Source organism: Protopterus annectens, chromosome 8.part0, assembly GCF_019279795.1.
Source record: "Protopterus annectens isolate FY-2018-M chromosome 8.part0, PAN1.0, whole genome shotgun sequence".
NCBI classification, from domain to species: Eukaryota; Metazoa; Chordata; order Ceratodontiformes; family Protopteridae; genus Protopterus; species Protopterus annectens.
The window spans coordinates 1,931,402,453-1,931,425,838 of record NC_056741.1 but is presented as its reverse complement, the minus strand read 5'-3'; the positions used below and the strand labels follow the sequence as shown (position 1 = coordinate 1,931,425,838).

Here is a 23,386-nt window from a genome sequence, read left to right as displayed (position 1 = left end):
ATAAAAATATGAGGGAGGTGTAGAAAGTCCTAGTAGATATTTAGATACCAACCCAAAAGAAAATATTAACTACAGTTACTAAACCTGCTTGTAAAACAATTAACTACAGGTACTAAACCTGCTTGTAAAACAAACAACTATCTTTTTTCTTCCTGAGTCATTCAATTATTTATCGTATTCTTTTAAGTTGTTATTTTTAACAATTTTCCCCTGCATTCTTCATGAGAGGAGCATGTGTAATGCAGGTGCACAAGTCACATTGAATTACATCTGTACATTTGTTATGCATGCTACCATTTTACGGAGGGTGAAAAATTACCTGTATAGGATAGTTGTGCTTGTTTGTTGAACCATATGTTCTGTTGGCATCTACCTTGTACTTGAGTTGCATTACTAACATCTGTGGAAGTCCCACTAGGAATACTGGGCTGAAATCCATGCTGTTTCAAGATCCAGAGATCTTCTTGTTCGGGGTCTATCCCAAAATGCCCCATAACCAACATCTGTTTATCATCTGGAGAAAGAAAGAGACTAGCTAACACCATATTACAAAAACAATGTCTCAGACAATTCAGAAAGGGCCGTAACAAGCTGCATTTATGTGACATAGTATGATAAAGATACAGTGTAGCTGACAGCATCATGTTATTTTCTATTTTTTACAAAAAGTCACAAACTAATACTGCTGGTGTCACAAACTAATACTGCTGGTTAAGGGAAAGAATCAAATGTGGAGTTGAAACTTCAAATGAAAATGAAAGCCTCACAACAGAGTCTAGTAATGTGCTATGGATGGTAAAAGGTAGTATTAGATAATTTAGTGCTCTGTGATGTCAGAATGCCAAGGCATGGAAAGAAGAGCCTGAGAAGTTCGATTACTACTACAGAAAGAGAGACTTAGAACTCAGGAGTGATCACTGTATACCTGGACACAAATGACCAAGTAGAATATGAGCCACAATAAGTCCATGGAGAGTTTTGTGACTGGGATTTGCTTGAATAAGACTATCCCATGTAACTCAATGCAAGGTTCTGGTGATATAGAAAGACTCTAGGCCATCTTCCCACAAAAACAACTGTAGCATCACACTGAAGTGTTTTAATGAAGATGGCTTTCTTACTTGAAAATCACTAAGTTTAATCAGGAGAAGGGAAAGGCTACACCAACCTTCTATACTGACAGAGAAACTGAAGGCTTTTCATAATGTAAACATCCTTGCCGTTACAACCAGAAAATGTGAGCCGAATGCACTTGAAAGCTACACTTGGGTCCTCATGTGCCAGCCTCTGGTTGGGTTGGTTAGGCCATCAAAGAACAGAAAGCTCTCACTGCATCGGCATGAAAGTAGTGCACCATGTGTCATTTGTATTTCATCCATGGTAATAAATGGGAACATTAGTAGTGCTTGGGCATCAGATGGTCACCTGGCAGTTGCAAAAGCAGGTATGAGGGCAGTGAATGGTAATACATTTAAAAATTTGTTTCGCTAGGAATGGAGTGTAGAATCATTGACTAGGCATGTCTATCTACATGCTTAGAAAAGCAGCAAAGCAAAATGAAATGGAATATGACACATGCTTTTTAAGATTTACAGGGATTTGGGGCAAAGAAAGGATTACTGGTTTCCTAAATAATGCTCCAGACCATGAAAAACAAAGTGTGTGAAGAAGAAGCACAGGTAACAGCATGCAAATGTCAGAAGTGCAAGAACTGAGGTTTCAGGCTTGAAGTTCACTATTTGTGAGGAACACTTGGACTTATACAATCAGATGCAGAGGAAAAACAAACTTGTGATATACAGTGAATGTTTCAGCTTCAAGTTACATGCACTTTTATTGAATTAGGTTAGACTAAACAAGAAGATTTTGAATGCATGTTGTATAATGAATGATTCATTAAGGCAGGGGGCATAGCTAGGATTTTTAGAATTGTAGCCCACCCACCACCACCACCACCACCACCCATTCACACACACACACACACACACACACACACACACACACACACACACACACACACACACACACACACACACACACTCATGAAAGTAACCTGCCAAAAAAAACATTTAAACAACCTGACATTTTGAAGAAATGTAATTTAGTAAAATATATAACAATAAACTATGATAAATATATCAGTTTTAAATTTAAATTCTAACACATCTCATTGCACAAAATAAAAAATGTATATATCATGGCAAACATGTCAGGTGGCTAGCTGTGCCTAAGATTAGAATGGTTCCAGTAAATGTTTAGTGGTTGACAGCAATCACAATAAATTGACATATATATACTATGGAATCACCTTCCATGAATGGATGTAAAGCCTCCAGTTGCCTCAGATTGGCATGTTTGTTCCCATTTTTTACTGCTGAATTCAGTTGAATGTTCATTAACTGCAAGTCCAGATTTCCAATCTGAAAACAGAAATAGGCATTTAAAAGAACCATTCATTTTTGTCAACCAAGTACATTTTTGAGACTTTAGACTATTTTAGTACTGTGTCATTATATCTGCAAAATGACTAAGTTTCTGGTAAGATATGCTACATCAGATTTATAGTACTTCAATGAAAGCATGAACATGTCTTTCCTTATACATAAAATATTACGTGAAGTTGTGAAGTCCCTTAAATGACATGCATTCACTAGGAAATTCATGATAATGTGTCATCATCTTATTTATTTATTTGACATTTGTTGACCGGGTTAGTCCAGTTGGGCTGAAGCCCTTTTTCAGTGGAGACTCGGGGAGAAAGGCTCCACAATATGAAGATACTCTAATGCATGACTACAAAAGACATACTACATAGATATGTAGAACAAGATTAAACAATTTAACAATAATACAAATTAGAGATAAGATATATGATTGTTAGTAACTTCTAATCTAATCTTCTTGTTCATCTAATTTACTTTAAATGCTTCTCATGGTTAAATGATTTTTTTAACTGTATTTGAGTGAATGTAGTGCTTTGTTTGCATGGATTTATTAGCATATGTATTGCTGGTGAGTCCAAACATGGCAAGTATTAATATTTACTACCAAGTTGACATCATATTTCAGAACTGTGCCCAAACATTAAAACAAGAGAATTAAGCAGTTTTGAAACCACTGTTGGAATTAAATGTTTTCATTTGTATATGTGCATACATAGTTTTCTTTGAAATGCTTTACTTGAGAAAGGGTTTTCACTTTTTGAACAGCAAATCCTAGAAACGCACGAGTGAATAAGAAAGGAGTACACAGTTTGCATGTCTGTTGCTTTTACAAGTTGCCATGGCCTAAGGAGTGTTATAACAGTATATTGCAGAGAATGTAGGTGCCCTATATGAACTATAAGCAGATTGCATAGAGAATGTAGGTGCCCTATATGAACTATAAGCAGATTGTAGACTTGCAGGTAGCGAATGCTAATTTGTTGCTTCTGTTGTGGGATATTAAGCTGAAATGTCATCTGCCTGATGATGTGCAACACAGTTGGGGGTTGGAATAATGGTTAAGGTGATTACCTTGCAGACACAAGGTATAGGGCTTGACTCTCACCTTTGGAAAGGAAATAGACTTAGCTTGAAATTGACCACAAGGGTAACTTGCCTATGAACATAGAACACAGAGTCATTAAGCTTGTCATAGTGTTCTAAGTATTGAGCCAGTTTTATTCATATAAAAAATGCTTATGTTTATCATCTCGCCAATGCATAATTAAATCTTTTTAAAATTCATTAATGAATTTACAATGTGCAAAAAACTTCCTATGTGTTTTTCCAGACTACTACATTTTACTTTTAAATTTTATTTGCCTATTGCTTGGATTCTTATTTATGATTTCTCTTTACTTTCAGATGCCCATGAAATGACTGCCATAATACACCCTACCTACCGATCTTAATCCTGGGTTTATTTTCTGAGAGAGCAGAGGATTAAGTTAATGAGCTGTTAGCCATCTGCTTCCTGTAGTGAAGGACTTGACTTCCTCAGCCTCCACCTCTCTACTGTGTAACTCTGAGCAAGACCTTAACCAAAGAATATCCCTGAAAAGGGACACATATCCAGTGGACTTCCCATTTTAACAAATGAATGGACAAACATAATCTGTTTGTTCTAAGAGCACTATTATCTAATGCCTAATCTATGCCACCTACTTATTTCCTGATACAGTATTCCATCCTCTACTTTCTCATTATTTCCATAAGTGCATGAATAGTTTCTGCAACTTTCTTGATGTGCGTAATTATTTACCTCATCTATTTGATATGCATATACGAGACCAATTGCCATTACTAAATATATATTCTTATTTGCTGTTAATCATCTGTCAATTTTTAAATATTGCTCTAATTCATTTAAAAAGTAGGCTATAGTGAAGCCTTGTACCCCACCTCAGGTGGGTTCATAGGTTCATAGATAGGTACTAGGCTATCGGCCCTGGGGCCTATACAAGCCCAGCCAAAAAGGTACCCTGGCTTTTGCCAACCAAGAAAATTATTTTCCTGTGCCACTGTCGAGCAGAGCCACAGAGGTGATCCCCGGGGTGAGTTTCCTATTTCCCATCCAATCATCAAGATTTTTCTTGAAGAGTGCTAATGAGGAGCTTTGTTTGATATAGATAGGTAGTTTATTCTAGAGTATGGGAAGTCTCTGGGACAGCAATCTATCCCTCCGGCATGTTCTGTTTATTGTGGTGGGATAGTGCAGGTATGGGTTTGACTACCTTGACTGACACGTGAAATGGGTGTAATGTCATATGCAAAGAATGCATGACTGAGACATGTAGATTTGTCGATGGCATCACATATACATTGGCTGTTGATTGACATACATGCAAATGAACCCCAGACATAAATTTGTGAATGTCTGCGTTGCCTTGATGACCATTTTGAAGCAATGCTCTTTTGTTTCAGCAAAAACAGTGCCCACTTTGGCCATGTCAATTTCACTTTTAACCCTCAGTTAAGTCCACAGGACAAGGTCTTTAAAAGGTTAAGCATCCTGGACTTGGGCCTGCTCAGATTGTCCCTGGAGCAGCTCAGACTTGCGCAACAGCAGGCACTGAAGAAACTTTGTTATCTGCATAATTTGGACTTCTGTAGTGGGAATTTGAGTAGTTCAATGCATACAATGCTATTTAAGGCATCTCCACATTTACTTTATGTCCACCTCCCCAACACCTCTCAACTGTCCAGATTTTCACAGGATGTCCAGATTTGTGCCGTGAATGTTTGATCTGCTCTTCATTAAATTTGTTTTCTGGTAAATCACTGAGGACTGAAATCACTAAATAATAACAGACATTTGAGTTGTAGGCTTCATATCCTTCAGAAAATGCATGCATCACAAACCTGTTATTTTAGCATCTTTCTAAGTTTATAAGAGTAATATTTAAAATCTGTCCCTGTTTTTGGGCCCCCATTATTTTAGGCTTTGTCCAGACTTTTGCTAAATGGTTGAAAGGTATGCAACATTGACTCATTCAGGCAATAGAACCACAACAAGAAAAAACTTCCATTTAATTAAACTCACTGGTCAACCCACTCCATCAAGGTCATAAAATGCATATTTTAACTAACTGTTCAGGTGAAAGACAATGCAGTGTAACCATTCAGTTTATAATTAATGGTTTGCTTGCTAAATACTGAGGCAATAAAAGAGGCAATATACTCTCTTATTTGCTCAGTCTTGCACACAATCAAATGTGTTGTTAGGGAGAAAGAACATCCTGATTGCAGACTCCAACAGCTCCAGGAAACAAAGACCTAAGAGAGAAACCTCTATAACTTCAATACCCTCTTCTGCACAGGGCAAACTTTCAGTAAGAATGCACGCACAATCATTAAGACTTAGCTCTCCATTAGTACTGAAAAAACTTTTTGTTCTCAACAAATCAGGGGCAAATCTAAACAAACCCTGGGATTCTGTAAAGTCCATGTAGGCTCTGCGTGAAGCCTACACAGAGTTTACATGTTTTCACAGTGTTGCATGGCTAGGTGCAATGCGCAATACATATTAATGCCATGTGGCGTGCCGAAGTTTAGGTTTTGTGGCTGGCAACAGTGTTGCAGGTCAGGAAACCATGAAAGTGAATGTGGATACAATTCTGTTTAAACAGAGCACCTATGGTCTGTGGATTTGCATGGAATGCCGCAATGAGTACCAGGCACAAAGGCCAACATAATGTGGGGACATTTAACCAGAAATAGGGACATATTTGCAATAGATGTCACATAGAAATGTGGTAGAATGAAACTTAAACATACCTGTCAACATGTTTGAGCAAGATATCTGGTCAAAGCCATAAATAATGGGGTAGAGGGCAAAGGCACAAAAATAGGGGCAGAGTTTTAATATTGCTCTTCCAAGCTCAGAAAGTTGATAGAATAATAGGTTGTACAGTAGCATGAACTTTCTGAAGAGCATGAAGTTTGAAACTCAAATGTCATTCATTAGTTTCTGACTTCACTCAACAATGACATACCGATAATTTGCCAGAAAACAAAAATGTTATGAGGAAAAGATCAGAAATATGAGACAAAACTTGGACATTCTGCATAAAGCAGGACAGTTGAGAGGTGTGCACTCAAATGTATGTAATATTGAGTCACCGCAGTCTACAGATCATCCCAGTGATATGGCAGGAAGCCACACATTTGATAAGAAAAACATCTGGACATCCTGTGAATATTTGGACAGTTGAGAGGTATGAAAGAGAAGAATACAGTGTACCTACAATGCAGAGTATTGTAATATCCCATTCCTAGCATTCAGCACTGAAGATGTGTTAATGATCTCTAACAGGACATGAGCTGACATGTAAAGCAATCACACAGGGGAAGTGTATGTATTGAATAGGGACACATAGATGAATTGTAGGAATGAACACAGGGAAAGAGGACAGGTGAAACTCCCTCATGTACAGCAGAGGAGGGCATGTCAGTGGAAGCTGGTTGTAGCAGCAACACCAAGCCCATGCCTATATAGTACAGTAGGGGCTATACAGTGAAAATGTGTTTTCTGTGACTGTCACACAAGGTGACATAACAATAGGAAGGATGTCTGTGTAAGATATGCATCCTTACATGAATAATGCAGAGGACATCTAACAGGAATCTGGCATACAACTGGGGTAGGGTGCATATTGTGAAGCTGTGCAAACTGATATGCCTGAATATGAGTGTACTCTCAGAAGAGGTCTCCAACATGGTGGGCACAGGAAAAGGATCATGAAAACATTACAAAAACCAACCACAATATTAGAGAATATCAGAAAAATACCACCACTAATCCCATGCCTTTGGCATAACATATGTAATGTGGAGTGATAAGAGATGAGCCTACACACACACAAATACACACACACACACACACACACACACACACACACACACACACACACACACACACACACACACACACACACACACACACTTGAACAACTATTATGATACATCCAAACTCTATGAGGGTAACCATGCACGCTGTCCTGGCACTGAAACATATGCTGGAGGTGTTAGGAAGAACACTGCTATACCTGTATGCAACATTATGGGGAATAGAGGCTAATTGCCTTCTGTGCATGATATATATATATATATATATATATATATATATATATATATATATATATATATAGCACAATCCACACTGTCACGAATGATGTACATGCCATTAATGTTGTCAAACACCTATGTATGAAGTGTGTGCACAAGCAGAACAAGTAGCACACATGCATCTGGTGTAACAACTTGATTGGTGTTGTGCACCAGCAGACAGTCATATATATTCCACAAAAATAATACCTAGGTATGGCCAATAAGCTGTGTGACAGACACTGTGACAAAAGTGGTACCCTTCAGTTACACATCACTGGAAGATGTGTCGGGAGGTACATGAAAAACAGTGCATTGTACGCAGTCATTGGTGTGATGAAGGCTAGGAAACATGAAGGTATTATGGCTTCTAATGTGCATGTCCTTCACAAAATCAGTACTTGTGTTACATTCAAGGGAGTAGTCAGCACTGCGAATATATGCTGGTGGATATACCTCTTACCTTGTACCCCAGGACATGAGTCACATAGGTTCTAAACTGATTATAGGGTGTGATGTCCACATTATACTTGGGTGGTGTGTTTTTTTTGCTAATTCAACAAATACCCCCTTGTTTCTTGTTAATGCAGGTGTTGTCATTGCTGTGGCAGCAGTTTTTGTTATGTGTTGATACTGTCTGTATTATACTTATATCACAGCTGGAGTCAATGATTGCCCACAATCTGTAGTCCCTCAGGCAGCTGTATGGACATAGCATGTGTATGCCATCTGTGATGCCCATCTCTTAACTAATGAGCAGGAAAGGGCCAAGCAGACTGCCCTGATGTCCGGACCTGATCCCTTGACCTGGCATACAGGTCATGTCACACATTTCAACATAGTGAGACACCATGTATGTGATATACTGGTCTGCCCATTGGGTGATATAGCTGTTTATGGACACATATGACAGTGTTGATTGAATATCTCAGTGTGGATTTGTGTCAAATGCCTTGAGTCAAGTTCCATGAAATGTTACTGTTGTCATCTTGCACAGGTCTGTTGCACACAGCTGGAATATTACTATTGTACATGTTGAAGAGGTCCATGATGACATGTTGGTCAACCTCATAGTCGAGAATCAGGATGTCTCCATACATGCACATATTAGGTGCTGTCCCCCCAACTCAGGTGGATGCATTTTAATGTACACCCTTGTATGGGAACATAGCCCATGTGGAGGGCATGTTGAAGTGTGTATTCAACTGTCTCAGGAACGTGTATATGCCCAGTCATGGCATAGGTGATCTGTGATGTTGTCACAGCCCATTAATTCTGTGTGATAGGCCTGGATGAATGTAAGACAGTGCATACTGCCTATCATGATCTGGCTTCATATGTTCATAGGAGGCTACTAGCCTAATGGCCCTACGGTGGTTAGAGGGCTAGCTGTGTAAAAACACAAGTAGCCTTATTAAGCATAGTTGGATGGTCACTGTTAGCACAGTGATTTTGGCAGCACCAACTGGCCCTGTCCATAATGGATATAGGTGCCACCCCAGAGGTGACTTTACAATCACCCAACCAGTAGTCAAGGTTGCACTTGAGCAGGGTCATTGAGGAGCACTGCTTCATATGCAGTGGGAGCCTATTGCAGAGGTGTGTGACTCATTGGGAGATATATCCATCTACACAGAATGTTCTGTTTATGTCACAGGCTAAGTTGAGAACCCTACACCAAGTTATTCTTGTCCTACTAGATTTTCAGATATCCAGCATTCCCAGTAGGACAGGGTCTGAGACTGATCTATAGAGAGTACAGTGCCAGGTATTTTACTCTTTCCATGTATGTCATGTTGGAGGCCCTGAAGTCTCCCAGGCACAGCCCTGTGTCTTCTCCAATTGCTGCAAGCATCTGGTAAGGTACAGACAGAAGGGAGCATTGTACTCAATTAGTAGTCTGATAAGGTTACAGTACAGCAGAGGTATGACCACCCTGGTCTTGGATGTGATGTCCATATGTATGCTGTGTGCAATGCAGAATGTCTGTGTCACCATAATGGACACACAGCGATGAAATGTAGAATTTTATCAACTTGCATTATCAAGTTTGACAACACTGTTTTTGAGATTAGAGGGGTGTTATGTATATCATAATTAGCAGGGGTACTTCATTACCAAAGTTAACAATGAGGAATTGTATACTTTAAGGTTCAGTCCATGAGTTTGGAACCAATCATTTGTGTATTGCAGCCTCTTCTGTAGTATTTTCATTGCGGGACCCTATATTAGTGACGGTTACCAGTCATCTGCAAACCTGGTAAACCACAGGCCATCTACAGTTGTCTGCACTTCAGGGATGTAGCTTGCAAACAGTTGAGGGCCCAGCATAGATAATTATGGTATTCTAGTGGTAAGTGGCTAGTGATGGAGTTGCAGTCCCAACTTTGAGAGTGTGCGTTCTGCCTATCCCTCTACTACTGCATGGCTTAATTCCCACATGGAAGATCTTTACTATGAGACATGAATGGGGATAGTGTCATAGGCCTTGGATAACTCAACATAGGCAGTATGTCCTGTTATCCCTCATTCAACTCTTTGGGGTCAGTATCCAAGACGTCTACAAGGTTCAATAAGCAAGATCTACCCCTGACAAAAACAAAATGTGTCATGTCAAGTGTATTAAAGGTCACCTATGTCCCTGTGGGTATAGTCCATGCTGATTCCTTCCCTCGCCTTGCAGATAAGGCTTTTTAGACATATGGGTCATTAACTGTAGTTCTGCATGTTACCAGATTGATGTACAGTGCATAGCATACAACATTTAATATCACAGTTTGTACTATGGTTGATATACATGTGGAAAAAGTACTGAGACACAAGGGTTGCAGTGCTTGGGGGTGGCAATACATGGATGTATTGTAAATATGTGACATATTGTTAGATAGGACCCTCACTTTGTCATGTTTCTACATATTTCATGTCCTACACAGAATATGGATGGTAAACAGCAGTAAATCAGCATAATATATACATTTCTATAGCATGAAGAGCAGCAGGTTTGTGAGAAGGTTAGCAAAATGCATACACATGTGAGATACACCTGTTTGCACATAGGTAAGCAGTGCACAAACACGAGCCACATTGCTAAAGTTTGACATTTAGTATTGAGTCTATGAAATACACCTGCTGCTTAACTGACTCTGGAGCAGCACATGTTAATGCACTGATCCATTCACCGTTAGGGCCATATGGCACTGGGTTTGAATACAGGTGTATATTATACTTTTACAGGTGTATATAATACTTTTAAATACATTTAAAAACATTTCCACTGTTCACTGTTGCTGTGCACTAGTGCGTAATGTGCACCTTTATGCAAATATGCATTGAAGAGGTGATATGGGGTAGATAGGTCAATGGTGAAATGGGTAGCAAGCAGGGGGAAGAACAAAGAGAAAGCAGGGCAGGAATGTGCAGGAGGGAGATAGAAAAGAAGCATAGCGATCCACTTCTTTAACAGTGTGGAGTGAACATATGTGGAAAATATTAACTGAATTTGGACTGTCACCTCCAGAGAGAGCGGTGACCACAACGCAATCATGCTGAATAGCCATTTGGACTGAATCAGGTGTGTCAGGAACACGTGTGCAAATTGGAGAGCTATGTAAGTGTATCCCTCTTCCTCCTATGTTGATCATTATAAAGATATCTATATTGCTCTCCAGTGCACAGGATACTGGTGACACTGGATACAGCCTGGGCTAAACTATCCCAAACCTCTGACTTGGGAGCCAGAACAGTCCACCTTCAGAAGCCTATCAATGTAGTTCTTAACTAGGAGTCCAATAGAAATCTTGAACTCTTGCACACCACACCTCTATGCCAGAGACCTGGCAACTTCCTGACAAATGCCTGTCTGTCATGGATCTAGAGTAATGGAGACAGATGCTTTCCCACTAATTCCAGTTATTGTATTTAATGGGAGTGTGCACACTTTTGAAACTGTTGTGCTCCACTTACCATCACGCAAATGCAGTGCTTGGTAGTGCGCACCCCCAAGCACAGAGTTTGTGTGATTGTAAGAGCAGCACAACAGTGCCAAGCAGTGAGGCATTACATAACTGCAGTTACAATTTCAAGGTTATTGTATGTATAGGCAGTTTTGTTTGTCTGTTAGTCAAATGTGAAGGCCATGTTAGTCCAGATAATATAATTATACTTACAGGAATGTAATACAAAGTATACCCACAGTCATACATCTGATAATAAATGTGTTACTACATAGACAAATAACTAAACACCTAACACAATACCAGTGTCTCAGGCCTCATATATATAATTTATATCAGCTCCACTATGTCAGGTGTTATAAGTGAGAGTGAATATAATGGGTTTTCAAACCCAGGACTGTGTGTATAGCAGTCCAGCACTTACACCTGTTGCCATAAGAATGTTGAAATAATACTTGCCTATCTTTCAGTCCATTGCTGTAAACTGCAATGTCACAACAGTGAAAAAAGGTTGCACACCCTGTACTAGAACTCAGGACCACCTGTACTTCAGCCCTACACTTACACCTGCTGCCACAGGAATAGTTACATACCATTCCCTCTTTTACTAATCATTTTTAAGGTATCTATGTTAACTGCCCAATGGCATTAATTGAATGTTTCCAGTATGTATTTTTGACTGTCTCAGTCTTGTCTGCATCCTGGGGGTCCAGTTGTCCAGTTTGCACACTGCTGCTCTTCTTCCAAATAAGATAAGCACAGCCAAAACCGGCATTCATTTCCTCCATTCCCGTGACTGTGCTATGCACCACACAGCGCAAATATTGCTCACCCCCAAAATAAATTACACAAACAAAGACAGAAACAGAGAAAAGAAAAAAAGGGGGGGTAGGTAGTTGACATGAGGAAAATCAATTTATGACATACACATAAGAAAATGATAGCTCTCATTAGATATGTCTACATAGATCTGGATTTGAACTCTCACTCCAGTGCACCTTCCGAACACAGGATGGGTGCCTTATCCTCTTTGCCACACAAACATCTTTGCAGCAAAGAACTGAACTTAATCTGCATAAAACCAACTGCAATAGCAACTACTTCACTCAATGCTTTCTGGAATTCATAAATTTTAATCTCCTGGATCAACTTATCCACATCCCCACCAGGGGCAAAAATATGCTAGACCTAGTCATTACCAACAGGAGTGACAAGTGTTCCATACCTAAAGTCAACTCCTCGTTGGTCAGATCCAACCATAAGCTAATCACCCTAGATATCCACATCCCGCCCCCACCCCCCATTAAGTAAACCATGGCAAAAAATTTCTCCAAAGCCAACTTCATGCTTTTTAAGACAGAAGTGGCAAACTTCATGACACCCATGCAGATGGACAATACAATTACAACTGCTGAATCCTACACAAATGCACTCTATAAGCACTTACATGAGTGCATAGAGCGTGGTATCCCAAACAGAACCAAGATGCTATCCTCCAAAAAAGGAAGCCAATCTGGTGGTCCCCTGCCATAAACAAACTGTACAACAGAAGGAAGAAACTATTGCAAAAGAGAGCAAAATCCCATGAGTGGAGGAGCTCCCTGGTCAGCCTCAGTAAGAAGTTGAGATCCCTTATAAGATCCTCCAAAGTTAACTACAAAAATAAAATTGCTACTGATTCTAAGGACAACCACAAAGCATTCTATAGCTATGTCAAGAATCTCAATGGCAAAACCCAGATCTGCTCTGAGTTACAGCACAACGGCATGAAAATTACAGAACCAACTGATATTGCCAACATCCTGGCAGATAGGTTCAGTGCTAACTTTGCCCCACTCTCACCCCCTAAAGGGCCCATATCTATACAGGAAGAATGCAGAATCCCTGTAATCACAACTATGCAGGTAAAAGCTGCACTCTCTAAAGCCAAAAACACAGCATCCATGGGACCAGACAACATCCCAGGCTGTGTTTTACATGAACTTCAGAATGAACTGGCTCCTCACCTAAGCACCATGTTCGATCATAGCCTCACATCAGGCTTTGTCCCCTACGAATGGCAGACAGCATCAGTTATCCCACTCCACAAAGGAGGAGCCACCACTGATCCCAGGAACTATCGCCCTATTAGCCTGACGAGCCTGGTCTGCAAGGCCATGGAACGTATCATCATGGAACTCATAAACAAAGACATTGGTAACCTCCAAACTCTGGACCCCACCCAGTTCGGGTTTGTGAAAGGCAGATCATGCCTCCTGAACCTAATCGACTTCTTTGAGGCAGCCATCAAAACCATAGACGAGGGTAAGGTGGTTCACACAGCCTATCTTGACCTCACCAAGGCTTTTGACATCATCACCCATTCTGGAATTATAGCTAAACTCACTAAACTAGGTATAAATCCCTACATCACAAGATAGGTTGCCAACTGGCTCACTGACAGAACCCACACTGTAAAAGTTGCAGACTCCAAATCTGACTTCAAACCAATGACAAGTGGAGTACCACAGGGTTCAGTCCTGGGACCTCTCCTGTTTGGTATCTACTTCTCTGAAGTACAGGATAACACAGACGGCCTCTGGCTAATGAAGTTCACAGATGACTGCAAATTAGGAGCCACAGTTGATTTCCCAAATGATGTGGACTTCCTACAGAAGGGCCTCACTGAAACAGATGCCTGGTGTCAGAGCCATGGCCTCAAGCTCAATGCCAAAAAGTGCATTGTCATCCCCTTTGGTAAAAACTCTGAACCCATGAACTACCACATAGGTGGCAGTCTACTTAACGCTGAATGTGTGATAAGAGACCTTGGGACCCCGGTGGACAGTAGTCTCTCCTTTGATAATCACATCGCCACAGTAGTCAGGAAATCCTTCTATGTGGCACACCTCATCACAAAAGGGTTCTCATCCAGGAAAAAAGAGCTCATTGTTCCCCTCTACTCGACACTCATTAGACCCATTATAGAGTACAATGCCCCTTTTGGAATGTACCTCAAAAGACATCTGCAACAGTTGGAAAGGCCACAGAAGTACCTCACAAAGAGGATTACTGGCCTCAAGCAGATTCCCTACACTGACCTTCTCAAAAAAACCCCAGCATTACTCCATAGCATATCGCCTACTCCGAGGTGATCTCTGCCTAACATATAAAGCTATGTCAAACCCAGAGCTGTTGGACATGCTACACCTAAAGAAATCCCAATCCCTCCGAGCTACACACTCTAGAGACCTAAACCTTGTCACCACAATAAACAGGACATGCTGGAGGGATAGATTCCTGTCCCAAAGACTTCCCATACTCTGGAACAAGCTACCCATTTATGTCAAGCAAAGTTCCTCATTAGTACTCTTCAAGTAAGTTGTGTTTTCCTTCTCTCAACCAGTAATCATTTACAGTTGCAATCCATTAATAACAAACACTGAGGGAGTGCCTGCACTATGTTTAGATCTCCTACATGGCTCCAGGTATTTGGGATTCAGCAATTCTAATGAGTTCACATCTCATTTACATCTTCACTGTGCTAACAGCCCAGAATCTACACCATAAAAAGGCAACCATGTAGCTAGAGAAACTGATGGTGAGGAGACGTGTTTATGTTTGCAATACTGCACATACACTATTTCTTCAGGATATACCTCTGCAGAGGAGTATTGAACTTCACAAGGTATGCTTGCATTTTCTCAGCTACATACTGCATATACTAGAATGTATTGAAGAACAATCTGAAGCAAAGGCTTTTACAGTTTTATATGTATGCATTACTTAGAAGTGTACTGATGGCATGTTTCTCAAGCCATTTTAGAGGTATACATGAATTCCAATACATGAAAATGGAATGTTGTGTGATAAATATGTACAAATGTTTCAAGGTCAGTTCCTCTGATACCATTTTTACCATTTCAAAGAATATTTGTTAGCAAAATGTGTCATTTTCCTGTTCTTTTGGGGGAGAGCAAAGGTTAGTTACTATTATGGCACAAAAAGGATAGACTGTTCTTTTGGTGGGGAAGCAAAGGTGAGTTAATGCTATGGCACAAACAAGAATATGTTTTTCTTCTTACTCTCCTTGTTTTGCATCCTGCCTGTTCGTATTTCACATCTCTACACTGATTTATGTTTCTGCAGTGGGTAATACTGACTGGCTACTTTTTCTGCTTTATCTGGTAACAGTTATTTTGTAGTTATGTGATACGTATGTGCATTATTCGTCTGTTGCCTTTTAGGACACCTAGGGGTATGCCACCCAGGTGTGTCAATCCTTTGAGACCTCTTTTGTCAATGTTGAGAACCAGGTGACTATGGATGCCTTTAAGCAATATCGTGCTTTTCACCTGGAAAAGGGATGGGGAGATATGGCACGTAGGATGCAAAAATAGTGCCCTACAATTTTGACATCATGTAAGTTGTGAAAGTTAAACAAGGCCTGAAAATACTTCCCCTTCTTGGCCTAGGCCAATTGTCAGTAGAAGCATTTTCTTCAGCCTGTAGCACATACATATGAATTAAAGCAGCAGCAGCCCCTAACATTATCTCTGTGTAGTTTCCTTCTTGTGGCTGTATTCCAAAAGTTTTATAATTCTCAGGAAAAAACAGCACAGTCTACACAGATGCTTTATAGCTTGTTGAATAGCTCCACCATGTTGAATTTGTCGATTAGCATGCAATTCAGCTGCTTATGCTGTAATTAGTATGCCACAGTGTTAACTTGTTTGCATGGGGATGCATGCCTATACAAGGCACTTACTGAATCTAAATTCCCTTGCTACCATGTGAGCGTCGCACAGTGACACACACATGGTGAAAAATCACCATGTAGGGTTTATTGAATCCCCCCAAAATCAGAAACAAATCCAGAAATAATCAGGGACAATCAGTGAAATTTTTGTATTGTTAGCAGTATGAACTTGAAACACTGACAGAAGAAGGGAATGTCTGAAGTAAAAGAAGTTTGTAAGTCTAATTATTGTCATTATTTAACCACTTTTCCTTCAAAAGTCACAAGTTTTAGGAGGGATTAAGAGGGCCAGAGTCAAAATTTGAGTCAAAATCAGGGACATTTCTGAAAATTAGGGACAGCTGACAGGTATTCTCACAACTAAACAAACATGCTAAGAAAGCAAGCAGTATCACAAGTTGGGTTATTGTAAACTCTGCTTAAATCATGCCGTACTAACTGCTGCCAAATACTCAATGAATATTGATAAGGCTGGTAAGGAGATCCATATGAATGCTCATTAAGTATTCAGACACATCACTGATGGACGGAGTTTGCTATTACTCATTGTGGAGGTACGAGGCTTCACTATAACCAAAAAATAAACAGAACAGCAGGTTTTGCATCAATATGCACTTTGAGAGCAATAAGAATGTCTGGCAGTATTGACTGGTGGTAATCCTCATTAATTTACCAGAGAATGGCTAAAAATATGAGGGACATTGCAAACATATGAGACAAAATCAATGGCAATTGAGAGGTATGTGATGGAAAGGGGTCATTCTAAAATCACCCTGCTTTCTTGTTAAACTTTAAATGACTAAACAGCCAACCAGGTAAACATCTATTCATATATTAAGCTAGATCGTTGCTGCTCTCAGGAGAAAAACAGTGCCACGATTAGATATTGCTATTTATAGCTCTGTATTTTTTCTGCTGAAAGATTCATATGTTTTTCTCAGCTGGAGCTCAAACCCAGAAAGAAAAATAAGTTTGGTTTTATATTTCAGCAGTCCCAGGAGATGCGTCTTATAAGGTATGCTATGACAAATGTAGGCACCAGATAAGAATCAGATAAAGCTAACTTTTGTTTGGATACTACTGGTTATACACACGGCTGAGTTGTTTTACACTTCAAGGAGATCTCACTGGAATTTTTCTTAGTGTGTTTTTCACACAAAACAGACACAGAAAGCCTATATGTCTCACCACCCCAGTTTTATTGCAGTGAAATTGCATTTGTGCCTAGTGGGTCTACCCTATTAACTAATAAGCAAATTAAACATAATATCCTGGCCTTTCCTGCTGACTGGGTAGAAATAATTCTAATTATACAGATTTCTGCTTTGAGAAATGGTCAGTGCCCCTGTTCTAGACCTGGTGATAAAAAGCATATAACTGAAATGTACTTGCAGGCCTTAAGTCGTGGCTAGACTAGCAAACAATTTAGCAATGTAATGTGGATTAGATATATGCGAGGACACACCATTAGCTATGGTGAAGGGTGCCGTTTGTTGTAAAGTACACTCGGAGGGCACAGGCTAGTTCACTTACTTGCTGACTTACTTATTATTAACATAAACATTTACTTGTTTTATATTACAACCAAGGTAACACAAACAAGATGTCATACAGTGCATTCCAGAGAAAAAAAAAAAGGTTCAAACTTAACTAGTAACATGGTGGTAAGCAAATAATAGCTACATTCTCCCAGAAAAAAATCCTGCCACAGACCTAAACTATACATGTACCAAGAAATTTACTGAGGTACAACACACTTTTGCATAGTACAATCCTTCTTCAATGAGTAGAAAAAAAATGGCTCAAAGAATCATTGCTTAAATCTGTAAAAAAAAAAATCACATGCTGGTTAAACACCAAAAACTCACAAAAAAAAGTGTCCAAAGCTTTTGGCACAATTCCTCACTCAGGCAAAGCAGAAAAGCTAAATAAATTGGGAATGTACCCTTTGTCACCCACTGGATTGCCAACTGTCTCATAGAGAGGATGCAGCAAATCAAAGTAGGGGATGGGAAGTCACCTCCACAAAGAGACCAGCCAACAGTGGAGTCCCAGGGTTTGGTGCGAGGACCTTTCCTGTTTGACGTCTACTTCTGTGAAGTAAAAGCCATACCAAAGGGTTGTGGCTGACTATGTGGAGACACAAGCAACAACTGCAATGCCCAAAGAGATACCTTACTAAAAAGAAACAAGGCCTAAACAATATGTTCCTCATGAACTGAGTCAAAGCCCTGTCACTACACCACTTGGAGATAATATTGGCGATCAGGTTAAAAAACTAACAGCTAATGTAAAAACTGGTAATGGTTTTGAATACAGTTTTATCACTACATTCAGTATGGATAGTGCCTTAATTAAAGTTATTTTATACAAGAACTGGGAACTTATAAAACAGGATAAGACATTACTAGAGAAACTGAATGAGAGTCCTAGAATTATTTTTAGGAAAGGTACAAGTTAGAAAAATATTTTGGAATCTTCAAACCATAGGAGTATGTATAGGCTTATAGGCATGACCACCTGTGGATGTTGTAGTATGTGTAAATTTATCACCACGGGTAGTACATTTACTATTAATGAAAGGAAATTTCAAATGAAACATAATTTGAACGTAATTCAAAAATGGTTGTTTATGTCACCTCATGTTCCCTATGTAAAGCATTTTACATTGGGAAAACAGAGCATAGATTTAGAGACAGAATATAGGAACATACTTATGCAATAAACTCAAAGAAAGGTGACAATGCACTGGCTAGACACAACATAACATTCCCAGGTCATACATTCACTTTCAAAGCAATTGACCAAATTCAACATAACATTCGGGGTGGCCCTTTAAACCTGCTACTTAAAGAAAGTGAACTGTCATGGCAAATTAGGCTGAACGCCTTTATTGAACCTGGGTTAAACGACCATTGTAATATAACATGCCTTTTAAAACTTAAAAGTTTAGAAAGAAAGCGAAAGATTGGACATGTTTGTTGCATCCATTTAAATAGCCTGTTGAAATTTATTATGTGCTTCTCACTTTTAGATCAGAGACAGAGTGAAATATCAACACCGTTTTATTTTATGATGGGTTAGAGATGTTGTATGTTGTTACAGGTTACAATTGGTGTTTTAACACTTTATAACAGTATGCATATTGTATTTTTTATCTTATACATCTTTATATTTGTTTGGGTGGAAATTATAAGTGATTTACTTAACATGTGGTTCAGTAGTTTGAATATAAGGCAGCAATGTTTATATATAGAATTTATACATAAAAATCAGGAAGTTTTAGCAAAAGCACTATTTTATGTAGATTAATACATTTGTTTTGGTTACTATCATGTGACATGTTACTACACTATTTAAATGGTCTCGTGGTTTTAAGATGTAATCTGAGGAAGTTACCTTAATGAAGGTGACGAAAAGCGCTTAATTAAACCAGTTTTACTCTTGCGTTTTGGACTGCTTCTTCGAAGTTTTTTTTGTATTTTAGTGTTACAGTGGTTATCCGTTTCAGCTTTTGGTTTGTTGTTTATGGCTTCGGGAAACACATCTGGTTCTTTCAGTCCTGTACTGTTTAACCCGACCCAAACGCAAAATGAACTTTTAAATTTAACGGGTCTCATAAATGCCTTATCACAACGTGTAGACAATCTAGTTGTACGTTTAGACTCACAACAAGCGAGACCAGCTGCTGCATGTACTGTCAGCAACAAGCTTCCACCTACTTTACCGGGCAACAACATGCTGGCAATGGGAACATTTTAACACCAAACAGTAACTTGGACAACCGTTTGGTTAATAATCTTGGGGATTCAAGTGGTACTACGGAATTGGTGAACAGACCTATTGTAAGTTGTGACAACCGTACTAGTGGTATGGATAAAAGGCAGAACAGTGTTCTGGGGCTTATCAGTACCCCCCAGTTCCAAGAGTGGATTCAAGATACGCGGAAGTTTTGCTTCAACCACGATAACTCCAAGGGGCAACTGGCTGACAACGCTAACCATGATCAGGTTGGTTCTGTCTTTATAACTGAGCAGCTGAAACTTCTTGACATTAAATTGGTTAAACTAAAGAAGTTACAGCTTGAAGTCAGTTATTTTCAGGAATGTATAAAAGAGCACATAGTACCAAAAGGTTTGCGACACAATGTATATCCTACAGGTCTTATTGCCGACTCTATGTTTCACCTGGAATTGAACACATTATTTGACCAACAGGGGTTTGCATTGATGGATTTAATGCTTAAACATTATAACTTGCAGATTGTGCAATAATCACAAGAAGTTTGTGAGTTAAATTCTTCTATTACCTCTCATGTTGACTTCTTTAGGTACAAGTATGATCATGAGAGATGCTTTGTTAGCATCGAGCAGCTTTTGGACAGACTTAAACTTAACAAAATCAAAAAAATGAATAGAGACCGTGTTGCATATGAAAACGGTCTTGCTTATCCTAAACCGTCTTCGGCACAAGTCGGTTTAGTGATTTCTAACAATATTGCTGTGAACAACACAAGTAATGATTCAGGCAATGGTCGAAATGAGAGTAATTTGGTTAACCCTGTTACCCCGAATGGGGAGTCTTCTTCTAGTCTTGAACATAACACTGTTAGACGAAGCAAGCGTCTTTGTTCTAACAACAAAGATGGATTTAACAACCAACAAAGAACAAGTTTTTATAACTATAATTGCAATAATTCTAATAGTTCAAATTTTCACAAAGAGATTCATCCTGGGGCGATCCCCAAAAAATCCAACAAACATCCCCAAAAAAACAAACAGCGTGGGAACAACAACCACAGGAGATAACAAAAGACTTGCAACATGGGGTTACTATTGTGAAAAACAAGACTGGCGACTTTCACATCTTTAATTACTCTTCTATAGAAATGGATCCAACTCTAGTGGAATTACTAGCAAAAGGGAGCACATTTGTGCACAGTCGCCATTTGGACATTGTTCGAACAGTGAAAGATCTCAAATTATTTGTAAGAAAACTTAATTTGAGGGTGTTGTTTGGAAATTTTGGGGCAACCGAGGACTTTCTATTTTCTCCTTTCTGAGTTCCTAGCACTTACAATCCCCTGCTTCACCCTGTTTTGAACGTTTGAAACATTGACCGAATTAGACTTGAGATTTTTTTCTAACAGCTATAAAAGTATTTTTAACAATGGTCGAGTTGAAAATACTACCCGCGATGAAGCGGCAGCATTAAACATGTTCAAATCTTTACACGTATGAGCTATCAAACCTGACAAAGGTGGCGGTTTAGCTTTATTTGACTCAACGGATTATGTTGCTAGAGTGCAGACATTATTGGATAGTGTTGCTTATAGTAAAGCCTCAATTAATGAAGTTAATGTTGCATATAAACTAATTAATGGTTATATCAATGACCTATTTATAGAAGCCAGGACTGATATTAACCAGTACAACTATATGAATATGGCATGGCCAAAAATTCCTGTTTTATTTGCAATACCCAAAATTCATAAAGATTTGGCCAATCGGCCCTTTAGACCATTGATTGATGGTCGGGGATGTATTACATATCCATGTGCTAAAGTGGTGGGCAGTATTCTGAAAAAGTATTTAGTAACTGAAACCCAAGTCTGTAAAGACTCTTGGATGTTTTTACACAAGATGAATGAGTTGGTTTTTGATACACATAATCATTTTTTGACTATAGACATTAAAGATCTTTATACATCAATTCCACACTTAGAAGGCATGAAATGGGCCAGTTTATTCCTTTATAGTAAAAGGACCTCTAGTCAAGAAATATATCTGGTTGAAGTATTGTTAGACATTATTCTTACCAACAATTATTTTTCATTTCAAAATGACCTTTACTTGCAAAAACAGGGTGTAGCTATGGGCTCACCCTGCGGGGCAAGTTTCACCATTACTGTTATGGCATATTGGGAGAAAAATTATGTCTTTAACAATGATAACCATATGTTCAATATTATGTATTACACACGTTTCCTTGATGATATTTTTATTCTATTTAGAGGTAACTCAGATTCAGCATACAAACTTCTTGAGTACTTTAATAGTACAACTAGTTTCCTTAAATTTACATATAATTTTCAGGAGACTAGCATTGAATACCTTGATGTCCGTTTAGTTCATGCATGGGCAAACTACGGCCCGGGGGCCACATGCGGCCTGTTAAACGTTTTGATTCGGCCCGCCAAACTTGAAAAAATTTAATAAATTAACCTTGTTAATGTTTTATTTCCCCTGCAATTCTGATGTTTCCTCACTAGATGGTGCACTGTAGATATATTGGCTTTGCTGAGGTGAAGCGTAGGCTTATTACTCCACGTTTGCACTTTACCCTTTGACCTAATCGCCACAACAAAACTAACTCCAGACTTTGATGCACTGGCTAAAAAAGGAGACCAACAACACTGCTCCCATTAAAATGTGTGTGTCTCCGTGATACGCATGTTGTTAAAATAAACAGTGCGCGCAGATCAAATTTAACGCTTCACAGACTGACTTGCTGCAACTGTTTCGTCCTTGCACTGGTCGTTGTTGACTTTTGGCACTAGGGAAACAAATTGAATAAAAGGAACAGGACAAGTACATCTGCATCTCCTACCGTTTTTTGAAAAAAAAGACAGTCAGGAGGAGAGTGATGGTGATATCCTGAAGGATAACAGAACTTTCAGTGCTTTAAAATAAAATGGTCATTTATTTGATTTTCAGTGTTTAAAGACTCATTTCAAAGTCAGAGATTTTATTGTAATGCTTTTCTTTATTTTCATTGGAAATTAAAGCACATGTTTTCTCCATATCCCAAGATGTGTATTTTTCCCCCAATGAGGTGATGTTTTCAAAGCATGCCATCTATCTGCTCCTGTTCCGGCCCCTTTGTCAAATGTTAGAACTCAATGTGGCCCACGAATCAAAAAGTTTGCCCACCCCTGGTTTAGTTAAAGATGAGGTGAATAATAGGTATAACTCAAAGATTTACAGAAAGGACACGTACTGTAATACAGTTTTGCATTTTTCTAGCTCCCAACCCTTACCACAAAAGCAATCTATTATTAAAGGCCAAATGATCAGAGCCGCTAGGATGGTGTCCTGTCACTCTGA

The 23,386-nt window shown here is 39.1% G+C and overlaps 1 protein-coding gene across 1 annotated transcript in view; it reads right to left on the bottom strand.

The window, feature by feature from the left end:
* Nucleotides 1-23,386, bottom strand: part of LOC122809733 (endonuclease/exonuclease/phosphatase family domain-containing protein 1-like) — a 318,686-nt gene that overhangs the window by 62,601 nt on the left and 232,699 nt on the right. The window contains exons 6-7 of the mRNA XM_044081440.1: nt 2,309-2,420; nt 320-514 (exon numbers count right to left, since the gene is read on the bottom strand). Coding sequence (XP_043937375.1) covers nt 320-514; nt 2,309-2,420 — 307 coding nt within the window. The remainder of the gene's footprint in view (nt 1-319; nt 515-2,308; nt 2,421-23,386) is intronic.